Raw genomic sequence first — 20,834 nt, 5'->3', positions numbered from 1 at the left:
AATATAAGGAATTAACCAACTACAGAGAGATCAAGAAGTGCGATCGTTTCTCTTTTTTGAACTCCTTGGGGTCTCTCTCTTTTCTCTTCTATGGCTAGTTTAAGACTTCTTCCTATACTTGGTTTTGATTATCAGACCAGTATCAACAACCTTGTTCTCTAAGATGGTACATAGTACAGAATATTATTGTGCAAGTATCTGAACTGCTGCGATAATAGATTTTATGGGGAATTTCTGGAAATTAGATAGACGGTAGAGGGGATGGAATTTGAAAATAAAGGAGGTTTTGAGGTAATTTATTTCAAATACTAGTACAAATTTACCAAATACAAAAATCCACGAGTGCTCGACCTCAATTTTCTACATCAGTAGTACACTAGAGATCAAAGGAAATTTTCATCATGAAATCAATAATATATTTTCTCAGGCTGAAAAGAAATTTCTCCTTTTCCCCTTTTAAACCATTGATAATATAGTTCATCTTTTCATCTAATACTCCCGGACAATCCATGGAGCGATACATCTAACTCCGCGTTATTAATTCCAAATAATACTCCAGAACAAGTTCCTTGTCATCTTCACTTACCATACTTCATTGTTTCTTTCTCAAAACCAATTGTGGGAAACTGCTTAGCATACTCCTCTACTTTAAGACGGAGATCAGCAATCTTAGATTGAATTTGTTCATCTGATTGCATGGCTGCCACAAAGTCCTTCAACTTTGTACCTGAAATTGATAAACCAACAAGAATGGTTTACAAGACATAAAATACTCGCTATGTTTTTAACCTGCAAATATAACAGACAAAAGTCAGAAGGTAAGGTAGGCTCAACCATTGGTATTTTCCTTAATCTTTAAGGCTAACTTGACAGCTGCATCAAAGTATTCAGCTACTTTTTTAAAATCTTCCTCAACAAATCCCCTAGATGTGAGAGCAGGGGTTCCTGAATCACAAGATAATATTCATTAACATGTAACATAAGATACACTAGTATCCATAAAAAGAACGCGAAACAGACTGTACCCATCCGAATGCCTCCAGGAACCATAGCAGATACATCCCCTGGAACGGTATTTTTATTGGCAGCTATATGAACTGCTTCTAGTACCTTCTCAACCCTGGAACCATCAATGCCCTGCCAAATAGCACACATTGAAAACTGTTGTCCCCTTGGTGCTATAACATGTAAAATATTACACATGAAATTGTATCAAATAAAAATATTAACAATTTTTACCATCCCGGTTTACCAAATAAATATCTTAACCACCAAATCTCATCACTGGAAAATTTTCATAAAATAACTCGGTTACTTCACAAACATCCGAGAAGATGTTGATTTGTTTGCTTGGAGCATCACTAATAAAATGCTCTTAAAAGGTTTGGGATGTTTCTAGTAGTTTGGATTGGTAGAATAACTATAATGAGACATGTTAGATGCCAATTTCTAACTACTTAGGAATAAGATACAAAGTTAGCATAACTCTCAGATTAAGTCTATCAATGTCTACAGGGTTTAAAGTCTCTAAAGAGAAAACTATCTTCCAGTGCAATCTCAATAAAATTTTCTTTACTTGAAAAAAAAAAAAAATCTCAGTCAAGTATGTATATGTCAAAGCAGTCAACGTTCCATATAAAATAGAAAGAATGGAGGCATAACACATTAACTATCTTCTGAAGCAAATTTGTTCATATAATAGCTGATTTTCCATTCTCCCCAAGTGCCCAACATATGATTTAAACCACGCATGAAAGGCTAATCTGAACAGGTCTATTTGACATTTAAAAACAATTTGACACTATCTGGGTTTAATTTTGAGACAAGAACGTAACCAATAGTTTTTCAGAAGAACTGATCACAACATTTACCTTGTTTCTCAAGTTCACTAACACTAAATGATTATCAGTTCCACCAGATACAAGGTCATAGCCTTTCTCTAACAAACTCTGTAATGTGAAACAAGAAAGCAGGGTCAGCTATAATTGAATAAATTGTCAGGCTAAACATCTAGTAGAAGATATAACTAATAGCAAGTTCGTAATGACTTTATGCAGCACAGTGCATCATACAAATGGCAATATGGTCTTCATTTTACCTGTGCAAATGTTGCGCAGTTGCTAAGTACTTGCTCTTGGTAATTCTTGAATTCTGGTGTCATAGCCTACATTTACAGAAATGAAGAAAGAACTGAACTTACATCAGTTTGACAACAAAAGATGTACAAAGAATGATCATAATGCTTTTATGGACAAATACACTTTGCCAGGAAAACTATAATCACTACAGTTTCTTGGACTAGTCAAATAAAGAACCTGCTTCAGTGCAACAGCTAAGCCTGTAATAGTGTGATTGTGTGGACCACCTTGAAGTCCAGGAAAAACAGCCTGATTTATTTTGTCTTCAAAGTCATACAACACCTGAAGGAAGCATTCAGCAAACACAAAAATCTTTCAGGTTACTCAGCTTTGAAATGCCTGGCAATGAAAACAAAATGATCCTAATTTGGCCCTCAAAGCAAGCTCAAGTGCAAAAGGTATTGATCAAGTAATTGTACGGGGTACTTTGCCTATATTCCCAACCAATGTAAATCTTAACACAAATTCTCAAACCCAAGGCTAGACATCAAGAGAATAAATTTGCTAGACAATCATCCAACATAAAGTTTGACATAGGATTTGATAAAATGTCAGGATTGATAAAAGACAGGGAATAACTCAAAGCTAGGATATTGAAGAGGATTGATCAAGCCACATCTATTACCCTATACTCTGCCAATGTGGATCTTAACACATCCATCCAAAATACTGAGAAATTGTTTAAATAAAGTATTAAACATATCAATGAGCATTTATGAACACATCCTACAACTACTACAAATTTGGGAACTTATCTTAGGATAAAAAGTACTTTACAAAGGTGGTTCGTTGTAGGTGAAAACGTTAACTTTTTAAATTGAAGGATCACAAGACACAAACACAATCATACGACCTTTATCAATACAAAAACACAGTTGATTTTGTTAATTAAACCCCCTGAAGTTGGTTTATTTTTCACTTAAACCCCCACCCGATAGAGTATGTTGAACCCCAAGAGATTGGCTTCAAGTGTAGTAACGTTAACTTCCATGAAACTAAACAACACAAGGGTTAGGTGATAACAAAAAACTTTAGTGGAGTAAGTTTATTTTAACTCTACTTTTCAATTGCTTTTCTCTAGTAAAACATTAAATTTACAGTTTAAAACTCACTTCCTTCCCTTGCTTGTTTATTTCTTTCACACCCTTCCTGAAAAAAATCATAGCCCCACGTGGTCCACGAAGTGACTTATGTGTTGTGGTTGTTACGATATCTGCATAATCAAAAGGAGAAGGAATAACACCTGCAGCAACCAATCCACTGATATGTGCCATATCAGCCAACAGAACTGCCTTCTGCTTATCACATACCTAAAAGAATTCAAGCATAAAAGATTCAATATCATCATCACTAAATTTTTCTAAATATTAAATACCCAAGTGTCTGTATCAGATATAATATACCTTGCGAACACGTGCATAATCATAAAGGCGAGCATAAGCACTAGCACCAGCAACTATTAATTTTGGCCTAAAAAGTGCTGCACTTTTTTCCAACTGCAAATATTAAATAAGAAATTATATACAAGTTTCAACCAACCAAGGTAAGCAAAAATCAAGATCATGGTTGGGATCGTGAAGGACTCATAAAACCATAGTTCGTGAATATATATATATATATATATATATATATATATATATATATTTATATAGATACATACATAGATAGATACATACATAAATAGAGACACACACACACATAACTAACAGAAAAAGATCACAGTTGCAAGTGAAGGAGAAAAACGTGAAACCATGAAGGAAGGAAAAAAAGTGAAACCATGCAACGATCCCACTCTGACACGATCTTGCATGGTCACTAAATCATACATGGTGTTTCACATTTTAAAGCACAATTTTGACTATGCTGCCACCAACAGTATGCATGAAACAAGGTCTTTGCATGTAAGTGAATAATCTAACCCTTCACTAAATCAAGACAAATGTTTTTTTCCCATTTGCAAGAAATACTCTCATTTGCAAGAAATACTCTTAAGTAGGTAGAATTCTCGCTTAACTCAACTTCATCAATCCGATTTGTAAAATGAGGTTTACACCTACTGATATACTATAAGTTAGCCTTATTTCCAGTTGATACTAACTCTTTAACACACCTCTAATGTCAAGGACTGGACATCTCAAGCAAGGATTAGGAGAACCCGTTAGTATGTGACACAATAGCTTTAACAAACTTGACTATGATAAGCCTTGTATGGCTCTCATACCATCGTAAGATAGTCAAAGTTAGATCAAACGCAACTTCGTAAAATCAGTTTGTAAGATGAGGTTGACACCTTTTTATATACTATATTGTGGCTTTATATCTAGTTGATGTAGGCTCTTTAACAAATACTTTATACAATAAACAAGAATAGATAGTAGAACAATGAATATCACATCAATCTGCTACTAAGAGGGAAAAATATTCCAATCTTGACCATGAAATTATTAACTTCTGAAAGATCTAAACAAATATATTCTCTCCTCTATGTTCCTAGTCCTTTCCCATTAGCCAATTCAGCATCTGTCCCCACCAAATCTTCTCCTATTACATTCTTTGTCCCTACATAACACCTTAAATTTTTTTATTGGCAGCAAGGATCAATTAATATATCTCTAAAATTCAGTCACTGCAATATTTCATAGGATAATGATTTTATCAAGAAAATATTTACCAGCACATTCTGTAATTAGCATCAAGTAAAAGAAAAATACTCAACTAATTAGAAAAAAGATAACAGTGAATACCAACTGAAATTGAAGCAGTTGGATTACTAAAAAAGCTTCTCTTAAATAAAAAAGAAATATTCACTATACACAGAATACAATGGTACCTACCTACCTGGTCATAATCGATATAACCAGTGCTCTCATTCAATCTGTATGGCATTGTTTCAAAGAATATTGATACAGCTGATATCTTCTTGGTGTCAGTCTGCATGATACAAGCATATCAAAAACTTGTGTACAAGGAATAAATAAAAAAGGGTTGTAAGGAGGAATAGCAAATGAAAGATTGTGAGAGGTTCGATTTGGGGTCTTACAGTAATATTAAAGAGTGAGGAAGTTCCTCATATGAAGTTTCAGACAACACTGTTCTTTTGATTTCATAAGGGGCTGATATTTCTCAAAATGTTCCAGTCCTATTGAAATATTTTACATTACTCAGAGTCTTTGCAATCATCTAAAAAAGTAGTTCAGTGAGAATTGATTTCAATCACAAAAGTTTGAGACTGGAAGATAATTTTTAAATTTTTATCTATAAATTTCTACCTCCCTCACCTTTTTATGTGGAGAGCTTTTTTTCTTAGCTTCCTTGTGGGTTTCTGCTCAAGGATTTCTTAAGGGTGTTTCTAGGTGTAAAATTTAAAGGGATTGGGTTTATCTTTCGGATTAATTTGTTTAGTCTTCCTTTCTTTACTGGAGAGCAATTTTATAGCATCGGAAGGAGTCCTTTTTAAACTATCCTTCTCAACGAAAACTTCTCTTATCTACAAAATGAAACAAAAATAAAGCCTATTGATCACTCAGTACCTATTTATTTGAGAAAAAAAGGGGGGAATGACCTAATATGAGCTATTGCCATGACATTCATTCATCACGTCCTTATTGCAAACTTGATAAGATTATCAAGTGATGGTGGCAGGTACAATGAGCACAACTGATAATCAGAACTTAACCTGATAACCATGCGATAAATGCCCGCCATGGGGAAGATCCAGGGCCATAATTCTCTCATGAGGTTTCAATAAAGCAGTGTAAACTTGAAAGTTAGAAGGGGATCCGGATAATGATTGCACGTTGACTGTCAAAAAGCAGAGAACATAAGATTCTCGAAGAAAGCACATTATCAAAATTTTGTTCCCCCAAATTATGGAGGAAAATAATAGAAAAAGCCAAATGAACGATCCAAAGAAAGAATAACACAGGTTCAAACTATTTATCCAACAAGGCAACAAGCAAGCTAAAATAATATGCATCAAATTTAAAAAGCAGGAAGAGCTTTACACATTATCCATTTATATTAGTGAATTTCTATCACAGGTTGTTTTACTCCAAAACAAGTGTTTATAATCTATATGTTAAGTACATGAACTGTCCAATATAAATTGAATTGAAATAATCCTTCAGTATATTAAAAAATCCTCGAGGACAATCAATAATCCTCCAGTGTATTAAAAACTTCTCAAGGATTTTCACTTGATATACAAATTTCTTCAATCAGGTATAAAATTGAAAAGTGGAAAGAGTGATGACTACATTAAGGGACCAGTACAAGTGAAACCATTGTGGCATGGTCATAGCTATTCAAAACAAGCATTCAGTAGGTAGGTCTTAAAAGATAAGACTCTCCTCAATTACTATAAGACGGAAGAAGATAAATCTGAAACCTAAAAATAAATGTTTCTCTAGAGAATGAAGAACTCAAACCATAAGTCACTTTCTTTCCTGTGTAGAAGAAAGGAAAAGAACAGTAGCTTATAGTAGCAAAATAATTACTTCCAGAAACTTGAGTGCTGAACCCCAATATACATAAGGAGAGATAAAGTTCTTCCTCATTCTTACTATTTTTTTTCTTACTGTCAATGATAAGTTTCTTATTATTAGAACTATCAGATTAAGCAAAAATGAAAGTTGGAGGTGGGAAATGACTCTCTAATGTTCATTTTAGAAGTAATTTGATGTTTTCTCTCTATATAGATACATAATCAAAAGCTAGGAAATAAAAAAGAAAAAAAGAACAAGGAATAAAACATCAATCAATTTTGTTGAATATTTTACTTCAATAATAGATGGTTGTTTTGTTTTCCAAAAAGAAAATAAAATCACTTAAAATATCCATTTGCACACAGCAAAGGATTAATATATCAGGATGTACACTCAGGGAGAATTTGGCACAAAAACAGAAAGGTTCCATATTTATTTTCCTTGTTTCCTCTCTCTTTAACAGAACTAGGATACACCATCTTGTAATCTCATGCCATCTTTTACTTTTAAATGCATGGAACATAAAACCAAACCCTATCTCCTGTTCTAAGACATCTATAAAGCACAAACATATATACTAGTTCCTTGAGTGATTAACAACAGAGAAAGATAACAGCTCTTTTAACCTAAGTGATCTCCAACAACGATATATTAGCGACGCCGAATAATAACAACAGAGAAAAATCCTAACCGTCACAAGAAAAAAAAAAAAAGAGTACCTAACAACTAAGCAAAACAAAAACCACAATGTTCCTTATTTCTTCTTCACAATACCTCAACATGCACGAGACCACTCTAGATCCGAATAATAAGGAAACTCAAATTGCTTAACAGTAGACTTGCGTGCTTACGTACCTCCCCATTTTGCTGGATCCAACCGAAAAGCTTCAAGCGCACGCTTCTGACATAATGTCTCAGCCATGTCAATGTACCTAAACGCCGAATCATACACGTAACTCCAAAATAAGCACACAGAATATACGATAAATTTTAGAATCCGAAACAAAAACGTTCATAACCAGATCAACATACTCATTTCCTCCATAGTATCTAGCTCCTGGATATCCTTCGCTGTATTTATTTGTCATCACCGATCCAACGGCTTGCATCACCGACAGCGACGTGAAATTTTCGGAAGGAATAAGTTCGAAGCCCTAGCATTCCATACAAACAAACGTCAAATAAATTCAAACAACAATCCAACGAAAGAACAGAAACGTTTTTCATCAATCCAAAGCAAAGCACGCTAGAACAAAACTTGGATCACCTTCCATTGGCGCGCTTTCTCGAGTTCAATTATGTCAGCGATCTCGGGATCCACAACCTCGAGAGGTTCGTTGAGCTGCTTTGTCCACTGCGATTGATAGAAGTCTTCAATCAGGTACGAACAAAAGATTTCAATCAGATGCGAAAAAAAACTTTCAATTAAAATCTGAATTGGCTTACATCTGCACGAGATTTATCTTTTTCGTGAGCGGAAAGCGAAGACGACTGCAACAAAGCACAGAGTATTGCGATTCCAAAACGAAAAACAGAGAATGAAAGAAAATATATACAGAGAGCGAGAGTAGAGAGTACCGTGCGATAAATGGAAGTGGCGTTGGAGAACGGTTTGTTGATGGTGGAGGAAAGTCTGCGAAGTGCCATGGCCATTGCTACACGATACGAAACGACACCTTGTTTTCTCTCTCGCAACGGGGATTGTATGTACAGAGGTTGGTATATATGTGTTGAGGGTGGGTGAGTGAGAGTGAGAGCGGGTGAGTGAGGTTGGTGGTGTGTTCTTTTGCACTATGTGGGTCCTGATCATTGAAATGCGCGTAGGATAGGGACATTCAGCACTTGAAAACGTGACTGGATCTCACATTAACACCGCATCATAATGACCAAGGGGCACCTTCACTCCACAATATATATATTTTTTTAATTCCTCTTTCTTTCTTTGCACTCACTCAGTTATACCATAAATTCTTGTGGGTTATTTTTTGTAATTTCATAACCAAAAAATGCATTTTAAGTGTTATATTTTCAGTTAAGTGCGGTGAAAGTCGTTATATGTTTGTATTAATGAATTTGACTCTTAAATTTAAAAAATATGGGAATTTATGGTGAATCAAGATTCAGATTTCCAATTAAAGAAATATTAACATTTGTTTGACTGTGGCTCAATCAATATTATCTCAAAAGGAAAATATTATTAAAAACAAAGTTACTGTATATTCTTTGGGAGAAGAAGGCATTATAAGATTACACTGGTTAAATAATTAGGAAGTGTCTTTCCTTAGGTTCAAGAATTCTGTTTGCAGTAAAACAGCTTAAATTTAGTTAAGTCTTCAAGTTCTTTACAGATTAGCTTATTTTTATTGAATTTTTATTAATTTTTTTTCTAATAAATATTTAAATCTTTTTTATACTTTTTACTAGATTTCTATTGTTTAACTTTTTTTAACGGGTTGGTTTGAATATTATATTCTCTTGTTAGGCGAATAAAAATAATATGTGAGGTTTGTGTTAAATTATTATTTTGAAAAATGTGGGTACTCGGGATCAAAGGATATAGAAGAGTTGTTTATGTGTTTTCTTGTGTTTATTTTATTTATCTATTAATAAAGTGATTCTAAGATGTTTTTTCCAATAGTAATATCAAGAGATATGGTTCGGTAGGATCTTTTCTTAGTATGCTCTATGTTATGGTTGCAGTGTAGAATGATCTTTCACATTAGAAAAGATTAATTCATGGCCCAGTGAGTGATGTACGATGGAGATATGATCTGTGTGAGTCATGGTTTGCGGTATGTGCGTGGAGTAAATGCTCTGCGGTTTACAGATATGCTTCGACAAGAGTCAATAGAGGTGCTACGCAAATAGGTGTTGCATCTCCGGCGAGGGAGTCAGACGACATGGTGGTTGCGAAGTGCGGACGTTCGATTTGTGGCTTTTCGCAATGTTCGGTGGTTTTGCATTGTGGGTTGCGACATGGCTTCGACAAATGGTGTATGGTGTTTATGCACGAGCGTTAGCTAATATTTATGCAAGGTGTGTGGTGATTATACACGGGCATTGGTTGCATTGATGCAGGGTGCATGAAAATTCTTAGGATGACTTAATTCGAAGTGGAAATTCTTGGGAAGGTTTGATTCCAAGTGAAAATTCTTGGGATGGTTTGATTCCAATTGAAAATTCTTCGAATGGTTTAATTTCAAGTGAAAATTATTGGGATGGTTTGATTCTGAGTGAAAATTCTTGGGATAGTTTGATTCCAAGTGAAAATTCTCGGGACGACTTGATTCCAAGTGATACCCATAATTGTTGATACAGACAATGAAGATGTGTTTATTTTAATCATGATGGAGAATGTTGGGCAGATGAAAATAACATGTCTTGAGACGTCTCACATCGCATAAGACAACCAATGGGATGGGTGTTAGTGACTATATAATGAGCTCTAGGTCTATGATGTTCCTCGCTCCGAGTCAAAGACACTTCAAGCTTGTATTTGACTCTTATTATTTCTTATACTCTATTAATAAGAGTTTTGCTTTGTGAGGTTTAGGTTAAATTATTGCTTTGGAGAGTATGGGTACTTGGGATCAGAGGATATGAAAGAGTTGTCTATGTGTTTTCTTGCGTTTATTTTATTTCTCTAGTTAAAATGGATGAAATTATATTTAAATAAAATGGATTCATGGAAATTAAATTGAAATAAATATTAGGTGATTACTTTAAATAAAATTAAGCGATATTTTGAATTAATGAAATCATTTAAATTGAAATATGGGTGTTAAAAGTTAATATATAAATTAAAATGGAAGTAATTTGTTAAAATAATATTATTTCATGAAAATAATTTAAATAAAATTGTCCATTATTAACGACATATTAGATGTGAGCTCGAATAACAAACTATTACAATCATAAAATGAAATTACGTTCATTCGCTCTTAGACGTATTTAATTGTCAAATGAACTAAAAATGTTACAACATATTACTATTTTGCACAAGAAAACACAAAATTATAGTGTTGTTCCATTATATACTCATCCTTCATCCTGAGTTGAAATTTCGTTTTCTGTATATTCAAGTGATGAGTTTCGATGAATTATGTCTACTTTTTGTGAAAAGTGGACATTTCTTTTTTCAATTGCAAGGGACTTTTCCATTTAAACCTCACGATGAAGATGTGATAGGGGATTTTACAAATGGTGTTGATGACGTAGAGGGACTTGGGCTTGAGATGTTCGAGTCCATCTGAGATAAAGTCATAGTAGTGAAAATGTTAATAATGGACCGAAAATGTTCTAATAGTTGTAAACATAAACAAAGGGAACTTAGAAATAATTGAAAACTTAAAAAAAATATACAAAACATCTTTAATTGAAATAATATTAATAAACATATTTTATTACAATAATTCAAATAAAATAAAATAAATAGAAATATTATCATCATTTATTTAATAGAGTTCCGAATTTCATCAATTTGTTCTTCCAAATGGTGCATATATTCATTGAACCTGTCAAAACCTCAACAGTTAAGGTCACAAACCATCTTCCACCCTTTATATACGTTATTGGATGTGTTGAGTACCATCCAAATTTGTGATAATGTTTGAGCATCAAGAGGGACTTTATCAGGCTGGACCGACTGATGTTTGAAAGGGCTTTGTGGATGGGAATTATAGGGTTTGCATCGTCATCATCTTCATCCTAGTGGCCTACCTTCCATTTTTTTCATATGTCGTTCATTTTTACAACATTGAATTTGCTTAACGTCATATGACCAAAGTAATTTGACCAGTCTAGGAAGATGCATGCCACATAGGTAAAATCCATCTAAAATGAATCACTATACGTGTTATCAAGCATGGAAGATGCATGTTTGTATCCCTGTATTGGATCATGTGTTGCATGATATGATGCGGCCAATTAATCGAAACATTATTTTTCAAGACTCACAACATAAAAATGTCTTCTTATGATAGTTTTGCAAAGTTTGTGCTAGGAGGAGTCAAAATATGAACAAGGACATAATGCAAAACATTATTTTCAAGACCCACAACACAAAAATGTTTTCTTGTGATAGTTTTGCAAAGTTCATGTCACGAGGAGTCAATTTATGAATAGAACAAAATGCAAAAGTTTGTCATTGATATTCAAACTTCCCTGAATTCCTAGCTGTTAGGAACAAGACAATAAAGGAAAAAAATAAACGACACAAGAATTTAACGTGATTTAGTGTACAAATTTGTATTTTATTTTTGTGTGTATCTCAAGCTTTACATAGGATTGTTTATATAGTTAAATAAAGAACCATATCTCACAATCCTAAGCGATCTAAGATTAAATCAAGCACCATAATACTAATAATTCTCCCACTTGAAGTTTGATTTACATTACCACTTAGTGTAGTGCATTCACCATCAATTTTCTTGAAGGCTAGTTGAGGCAATGCAAAGCCTTAACTTAATTGTTGTGACAGTCATGGTCAACATATCAGCTGGATTCTCTGCACTTGGAACTTCAACAAAAATAAGTCTCCATCATTTATCACGTTTCTAATAACATACTTCAATTCAATGTGTTTGCATCTAGAATGAAGAAATAGATTTTTAGCAAGACAAATAGCACTTTGAATGTCACTGAACAATGGAGAGTCATTTTGCTCTTTTCCTAATTCATTTAGAAGGTTCTTCAACCATATCATCTCCTTTGTTGCTTTTGAGATAACTACATACTCAACTTCAGTGGTTGAGAGGGAAACTCTTCCTTCAAGTTTAGACTTCTAACTGATAATTGTACCACCCAATGTAAAAATGTAACATGTTGTGCTCTTTTTGCCATCCAAATCACCTCCCAAGATTGCATTAGAAAACCCCTATAAAGTGATATTACTTCTTCTAAAAGACAAATGCATATTTGAAGTGCCTTTCAAATATCTCAATATCCACTTCACGTCTTCCCAATGCTCCTTTCCAGGATTTGATAAAAACCTACTCAAACTCCCATTGTGTGTGTTATGTCAAGTCTGGTGCAAACCATAGCATACATCAAGCTCCCTACTACAGATGCATATGACACTTTAGACATGTGACTTTCTTCTTCCCTTGTCTTAGAAAATTACCTTTTAGAAAACTTTAAATGAGTTCCTAAAGGTGTATTCCTGGTTTTAGCATTTTCAACATTAAATCTGCTAAGCAATTTTTCTATATATTTTTCCTAAGATAAGTTCAGAATACCTTCAGATCTATCCCTAGAGATTCTAATACCAAAAATTTGCTTGGCTGGACTAGATCCTTCATTTCAAAATTTTCTGACAATAGTTTCTTCAACTTGTCAATTTCTGCCATATTAGCACCAATAATCAACATGTCGTCAACATACAAGACAAGAATGATATAATTGTCAACATATTTCTTCACGTAACAACAATGATCTTCTTCACATATGTGAAATCCTGAGTTTCTCATAAACTCATTAAACTTTTTATACCATTGTCTCGGGGCTTGTTTCAATCCATACAAACTTTTATGAAGCTTGCATACAAAATTATTTTTTCCTTATACTTCAAAACCTTTTGATTGTACCATAAAGATTTATTTCTCAACATCCTCATGTAGTAATGCAGTTTTCAATTTAATTGTTCCAGATAAAGATTTTTTACAACTACTATACTTAAGATAACTCTGATGGTAGTCATCTTAACAACAAAAGAGAAAATTTATGTAAAGTCAATTCCATGTTTTTGTTGGAACCCTTTCACTACGAGTCTAGCCTTATATCTTTTGATGTCATTTGGTTCTTCTTTTAACCGATAGGCCTGCATGTTTTGCAAAACCTTTTTTCCTTCTGGTAGCTTGGTTAAAGACCATGTTTTATTCTTCTGAAGAGACTTTATCTCATATTCCATTGCCAGCTCCCACTTAATAGATTCATTTCCCTCTATAACCTCAGCAAAATGCTCTAGCTCACCAGCATCAGCCAACAACAAGTAATGCAATGAAGGAGAATACCTTTGTGGTGCTACAATTGTTCTATTAGATCTTCTAATTAGGACTTCAGGATTTATTGTCTCTACTATTTGTTCAGGTTCTCACTCAGACTCTGCTTCTATATTCTACCTTCTATTGACTACATCACTTTCTGAAATTTCTTCTAATGAAACTTATTTTGGTTGTTTATTTGCATTTGTGGATTTTGTAGTCTTGTTTTTATAGAACATGTTTTCATTAAAAGTAACATTTCTACTTCTGATAATTTCCTTGTTTGGGTCATCCCAAAACCTGTAGCCATACATGTCAGATCCATAACCAATGAAATAACATCGCTTTGCCGTAGGGTCCATTTTATCTATATTATTAGAGTCTAACAAAATATATCAAGCACAACAAAAAACTTTTAGTTGTGAAAGGTTTACTTCATTTCCAGACCATATTTCTTCAGGTAATTGATAGTCTAAAGGAACTGATGGTCCTCTGTTTATGAGATAGGTTGTTGTGCTTATTGCATCCTCCCAAAATACCTTAGGTAGTCCTGATTGGATTCTCATAAATCTTGCTCTCTCATTCAAGGTTTTGTTCATTCTTTCTACCACACCATTTTGCTCTGGTGTTCTTGAAACTGTCTTGATCATTCTAATCTCATTCTATGAACAAAACTCCTTGAATTGACTACGGTCATATTCTTCACCATTATCAGACTTCAAACATTAAACCTTTAAACTTGTTTGAGTCTCAACCTCCTTTTTCCACCTTTTAAACACAAGAAACACATCACATTTATTTTTTTAAGAAACTAGACCCATACATTTCTCGTAGAATCATCAATAAAGGTTATATAATGCCATGATCCTCCAAGTAATTTCACTAGAGTTGGCTACTAGACATCTGTATGTACTAGTTTTAGTCTTTCAACTTTAGACTTCTTACTTGTTTTGGAGAAGCTAACTTTTTTTCTACTTTCCAAAGATACAATGTTCGCAAGGTCCAACATCAACATGCTTCAAGTTAGGTATTTTACCTTTTGAGATCATGAACTTCATTCCTTTCTCACTCATATGACCAAACTTTTGATGCCACCTAGAGGAGTTGCCAACTTCTGCAACTGATATCATATCCTCATTTGCAATCATATAAAGAGATCATTACTTCTTTCTATGAGCAACAACAACATTACCTTTCATTATCTTCCAATGTCCATGTCCAAAAGTGGTGTAATGTCTCTCATCATCCAATTGCCCTATACATATTAAGTTTTTCTTTAAGGCATGAATATGTTTGACATTATTCAAAGTCCACACACTTCCATTAGAGGTTCTGATATTAATGTCACTTTTTCCTATGATATCAAGAGATTTTCCATCTACAAGGTAGATTTTTCCAAACTTTCCTGAAACATACTTATATAATAGTTCTAAAGAAGGTATAGTATGAAATGACGCGCCCGAGTCCATAATCCATGAGTCAATAGAACTATCTAAACTACATAATAGTGCATCTTCAATTTCATCAGTTATTACATTTGCTAATTGATCATCAACTTACTTATTTTGTTGTTGTGCTTCCTTGGAGCCTTACATTGATTTGTAAAGTGACCCTTTTTCTAACAATTCCAACAAGCGATACCATTCCGGACTTTTGTTTGTGATCTTCCTCTAGACATTGATCTGCCCCAGCCTTGATTACGACCTTTTGGGCCACTTTTTCCTCTAGTTTTAGTACTCGATGCTGAATCTGAATTAGAATTGGAAGATTCTCCTACATCTTTCCTATGAACATCTTCGCATAAGATTAAGTCGTGGATGTTATCAAGCTTCAACTTGCTATTACTTACAGAATTACTAATTGTAATAACAGTTGCACTCGAACTTTTCGAAAGAGATGATAATAAAATTAATGTTTTCACCTCATCATCAAATGTTGTCTATAGTGATGTCAATTGCACAATAATTATATTAAATTCACTAATATGATTAGTAACCCATTTACCTTCACCCATTTTGAGGTTGACTAGTCTGCAAATCAAATACACTTTATTGGTTGCAGATGACTTCTCATACATATTTGACAACGACTGCATCAAATCTATGGTTACCTTCTCGTTCATGATGTTGAAAGCAACATTCTTGGCTAATGTCAACTAAATCACATCAAGTGTTTGCTGATCAAACAACTCTCATTTTGACAGCTCCATGTCGTTTGGCTTCTACCTTGTTAAGGATAGATACAACTTCTTCTGATACAGGTAGTCCTCTATCTACATCTCCCAGAATCCGAAATCATTGTCATCAAATTTCTCAATCTTCACCTTCCTTCTTCCAATGTCATTTCTGCTGCTTTTGAAGAAAGCTTCCACTACTTCTGATAGGTATAAAAAGCCTTGATTTGAGGTCAAGGAACCTCCTACAGAAAAAGGGGCAGAGAATTGATGAAAACTTTCTTATTGTCCTTTCATTCATTCTTTCACAACAATTATACGACAGAAACAGGGAATAACAAACTAATAACAAACCCACTAAAATACTGACACGCAATATATCAATATTCCCTCTCTCACTTCCCATTTATCAAAGCTTGTAATAACCTAAATATCTTGGCATCCTGTGAACCCTTGTTGACATCATTGGGTCAGCTACCTCACTGGCCTGGTTGATAGTGTTGGTTTCTTCATTTGGGCCTGGACTACTATCATTATTGCTCCCTGGGAAAGTCACCTTGTCCTCAAGGTGATAATTCAACTGCAATTCATTCCAAACTTCCCAAGTGTTGTCTTCCGGGGTAAATTCTTTCCATTGTACCAAAATGAATTTCACAAGAGGGATCGTGGAGTTGACTATCTTAGAATCCAGTATAGCCATATGAGTAATTGTCGGGCTATTACCATGGGTTTCAGTTGGCATATCAATTTGGTGAACAAGAAAAGGGTCGAGATGAGCTTTAAGCATTGAGCAATGAGAAACTGGATGAATTTTGGAATTTGAAGGCAGCTCTAGCTTGTAAGCAACAGGTTTAACTCATTCTAGTATGCGAAAGGGGCCATAAAATCGCTTGCCTAACTTCGCATAAGATAAACTAAGAACATAATTTTGGCGATAGGGTCGCAACCTCACATAAACCCAATCATCAACCTGATACTCCACCTCCCATCGCTTGCCATTTGCAACTGCCTTCATCTGATTTTGTACCTTTTGGAGTTTCTTTCGAAGAGTAATTAGCATGTCTTGACGAGTTGAAAGTAGAGAATCAACGGCCTCCACTAACGAGGAACCCACCATATATTGAGGAATCGAAAGAGGTTCTTTCCCATACGTGACCTGAAAAGGAGACATTCTAGTGGCCGAATGACTGGTCGTATTGTAACATCATTCTACTAAGCCTAAATATTTTCCCTAATCAATTGGTTTATTGTAAACCATGGAATGTAGGTACTGTTCTAAGACCTTGTTTAAAACCTCTGTCTGGCCATCTGTTTCAGGATGAAAGGAAGTGCTCATGCGCAGCTTGGTGCCACACAATCAAATTAATTCTCTCCAAAATTTGCTAATGAAAATTGGATCTCTATCCGAGACCAAGCTACGAGGGAATCTATGATGTTTACAGACCATATCCAAAAAAAGTTGTGCAACCTTAAAGGATGTGAAATATGCGGGTAGCATTCCAAAATGCGCTCCCTTCGAGAAGCGGTCAACAACCACCAAAATGATCGTATATCCTTGGAAGAGTGGCAAACTTGTAATAAAATCCAAAGATTAGTCAACCCATGGTTCCACTAGAATAGAGAGGGGTTGCAATAGTCTAGTTGGCCACTTAGTTTCATACTTGGCTTGCAAACAAGTTGTACAATGAGCAACGGATTTTTGAACATCGCATGCCTTTCCAATAAAAATTGTGTTGGAGCCTCGACAAAGTTTTGGCAACCCCTGTATGCCCGCTGAGTGGAGTGTTGTGAAATTCCTCCAACAATACTAGAATGAAGGGATTGTCATGATTTAGCCAAAGTTTGCCTTTGTACAACAAAAGGTCTTGGTGGATGTTGTAGTGCACCGGAACATTTGAGTCGTTTTGTACATCCTTAAACAATTGAACAAATTCAACAGTCGTAAGTAGACCCTTACAGAGTTTCTCAAGAAATAAGAAGTGAGGCATAGATAAAACAAAGAGATGGATGTCACCAAAATAAAAAAGGCGGGACAAAGCATATGCCACTACATTTGTGCTCCATGTTTTATATTGTATGGAATAATCGAAGCCCAACAACTTCGATAAATAAACTTGTTGTTCCAGAGTTTGGATAACCTGCAACATCAACTCCTTGAGGCTACGATGATCCGTGAGGATTGTAAAGAAGTGCCCTAGTAGATATTGACGCCACTTCTTAACGATGGTGGTAATGGCATGAAGTTCCCTAACATAGGTAGATGAACACATGAGCTTTGGGCAAAATGATTTACTATGGAACGCTATCGGATGACCCTCCTACATCAAAATTGCTCCCATGGCTAAGTCGGATGCGTCTATCTCCAAGACAAAAGGCAAGTCGAAATTGGGTAAGGCTAAGACATGTGCCTCAATCATGGCTTTCTTTAAGGTGTCAAAAGCGGTTTGAGCTTCACTAGTCCACTGGAATGCATCCTTTTTCAAAAGTGTAGTCAAGGGAAAAGCTACGGTTGCATACCCTTTTTATGAATCACCTATATAAGTCTGTCAATCCCAGAAAGCCACGTAATGCTTTGATCGTGGTAGGAGGTGGCTAATCTAACATTGTTTGGATTTTTGAATGGTCTGGTGTGACACCAACGGTGGAAACCACATGCCCCCAAATACTCAACTTGTTGTTAGGCAAACAAACACTTAGACCTACAAAAAAAAAGCTCATCCTGTATCAATTGTTGGAAAGTCAGCTCCAAGTGGTGAATATGAGCTTCCAATGACATGCTATAAATCAGTATGTCATAAAAAAAACAATCAGGAATTTACGCATAAATGGTTTAACAATTCATTAATAGTTGCTTGAAATGTTGATGGGGCGTTACAAATCCCAAACGACATGACCGTATACTCGTAATGCCAATGATGCGTGCGAAAGGCGGATTTAGGGATATCAGCTTCAGACATGGAAATTTGGTGATATTTTTGCCGCAAATCCAGATTTGAAAATCACGAGGCTTCTCCCAACTCGTCTAAGAGCTCATCGATCGTGGGAATTTGAAACTTGTCTTTGATGGTGATAGCGTTAAGGGCACGAAAGTCAACACAAAATCTCCAACTACCATCTTTTTTCTTGACAAGCAAGACTGGGGAGGAAAAAAGGGCTATGGCTTGGTTGCATCATGCCATCAAACAACATCTCCTCAATTTGTTTCTCAATTTTCACTTTTTGAAAATGGGGATATCAATACGGACATACAGAGACTGGTGAGGAACTGGGAAGGAGGTGTATTTAGTGATCCATACGACGAGAAGGTGGTAAGGATGCCAGTTTTTGGAAAAGTTGAGAGTATTTGTTTAAGAGTGTCAATATTTGATGAATAAGATGGGTAGGGATGGCTTGTGAGTTAGATGAATTTGGTGAGATAGTAGTAGGCAGTATACAGATGTGAAAGAATCTTGTTGCACCATGTGTTTGTAGTATACGCTTAACCTGTTGAGCTAAAATGTCGTTGGGCTTTGGGGGGCATCAGCCTTAAACTCCACAAATTTCCCATCCTTAACGAACTTCATAGTGAGTTGGGAATAATTGGTAACAATAGGACCCAAATTTTTGAGCCACTAGATGCCAAGGACTACGTCAACATCATTGATAGGGAGCACATGGAGATCCACCAAAAACTTATGACCCTGAATTTTCAATTCCATCCCTGGACAGATGCTATCACATTTAAGTTCACTACCATTTCAAACCATTACTCGTATTGTGTTAGTGGGCTGAGTTCCCAAATTCAAAAAATGTGTCATTCTATCTTGGATAAAATTGTGAGTATTCCCCCCATCTACCAAAACAATAGTGGGCTGGTTAGAGATGTAGCCCACTATGCGAAGAGCTTTAGGGGCTGGCAACCCAGCCAAAGCGTTGAAACTTATTTGGGCTTCACTCTGGCCCAAATCTGCACCTTCCTGAAGAAGCATACTCGGATCCGCCTTTAAATGCAGTGACTCGATTTGGACGTCATCATCGTCATCAACGACAACTAACAAAAAGAAACGACACTTGAATTTGTGACTCGGGCTGAATTTTTCTTCACAATTTTAGCATAATCCTTTCTCACGACGAGCCAACATCTCTTGGTGAGTCAAATTTTTATACTGCGGTCTAGACGAGGTGAGAAGAGGTGTTAGTGGCCAAGAAGGTGTGGGAAGCAATGGCAATCCAGATGAAGATGATGTCGTGTTGAACAATGTTAGTCTTTGAGTTTGTCTTTTTGCAATTTAGCTAACTTCGCGACCTGCGTTAAAGTCTGAGGTTGCAACTCTTGAACCTCGCAGTGGATATCCAGTGTGCACCCAGAAATAAAGTTACTCAACAAAAAAGTTGTAGGGAGACCAACAATGTGTTTAGCAAGCCGTTCAAACTCATTCAAGTAATCTTGTACGGAACCCTTCTGTGTCAACTTAAAGAGAGAACCACGAGGATCCTCGTAATAAGAAGGAGCAAAATGAACCTCAAGAGCTTGAAGAAACTCTTGCCACTTAGGGATCATGTTGTTCTGATGCAGCCATTGGAAACAACTGAGAGTTGGGCCATCCATGTAAAAAGCTGAAATTCAAAGTTGATCCACTTCCAGTGTGCGATAGTGCTAAAAAAATTAGGAAATCTTAAAGATCCAACCCATGGGGTCGATTCCATCAAACTGCGGAACATCCAAACAGAGATGCGGTGTGAATGGAGGGGAATCAGAGTGAAATGAACTGTGGGTACCAGAATGTGGAGAGTGTACGTCGCGACTAGAGAGCTGAGAAGCAATGGCTTCCAAACGGGTAGTAATTTCATTTTGGTTAACGGTGAGTTTGAGAACAGCTTCTTACAAATTGGTGATGGATTTGGAATGGGTGTTGTGATCTGACATGGTCGTCTCTCAACGAAAGCACAAAAAATGATAAGAATAAAAATCCTTGATTTGAGGTCAAGGAACCTCCTACATAAAAAGGGGCAGAGAATTGATGAAAACTTTCTTATTGTCCTTTCATTCATTCCTTCACAACAATTATACGACAGAAAC

General features: G+C 35.5%; 1 protein-coding gene across 1 annotated transcript; it reads right to left on the bottom strand.

Moving 5' to 3' along the window:
• Positions 1-267: 267 nt before the first annotated feature.
• LOC114194504 (serine hydroxymethyltransferase, mitochondrial-like) lies at positions 268-8,493 on the bottom strand. Its single transcript, XM_028084770.1, has 15 exons — positions 8,201-8,493; positions 8,069-8,113; positions 7,890-7,976; positions 7,655-7,776; positions 7,478-7,554; positions 5,815-5,939; positions 4,977-5,069; positions 3,542-3,634; positions 3,251-3,448; positions 2,316-2,420; positions 2,099-2,164; positions 1,872-1,949; positions 1,026-1,137; positions 835-945; positions 268-727 (listed from the first exon to the last, which is right to left on the bottom strand). The coding sequence occupies exons 1-15, from the start codon at positions 8,273-8,275 to the stop codon at positions 579-581; spliced, it is 1,536 nt and encodes a 511-aa protein (XP_027940571.1). The 5' UTR covers positions 8,276-8,493; the 3' UTR covers positions 268-578.
• Between the last annotated feature and the right edge of the window lie 12,341 nt (positions 8,494-20,834).

Source organism: Vigna unguiculata, chromosome 8 (assembly GCF_004118075.2).
Source record: "Vigna unguiculata cultivar IT97K-499-35 chromosome 8, ASM411807v1, whole genome shotgun sequence".
NCBI lineage: Eukaryota > Viridiplantae > Streptophyta > Magnoliopsida > Fabales > Fabaceae > Vigna > Vigna unguiculata.
Note: the sequence above shows the minus strand (reverse complement) of the source record. Positions and strands in the feature narration are given on the sequence as shown.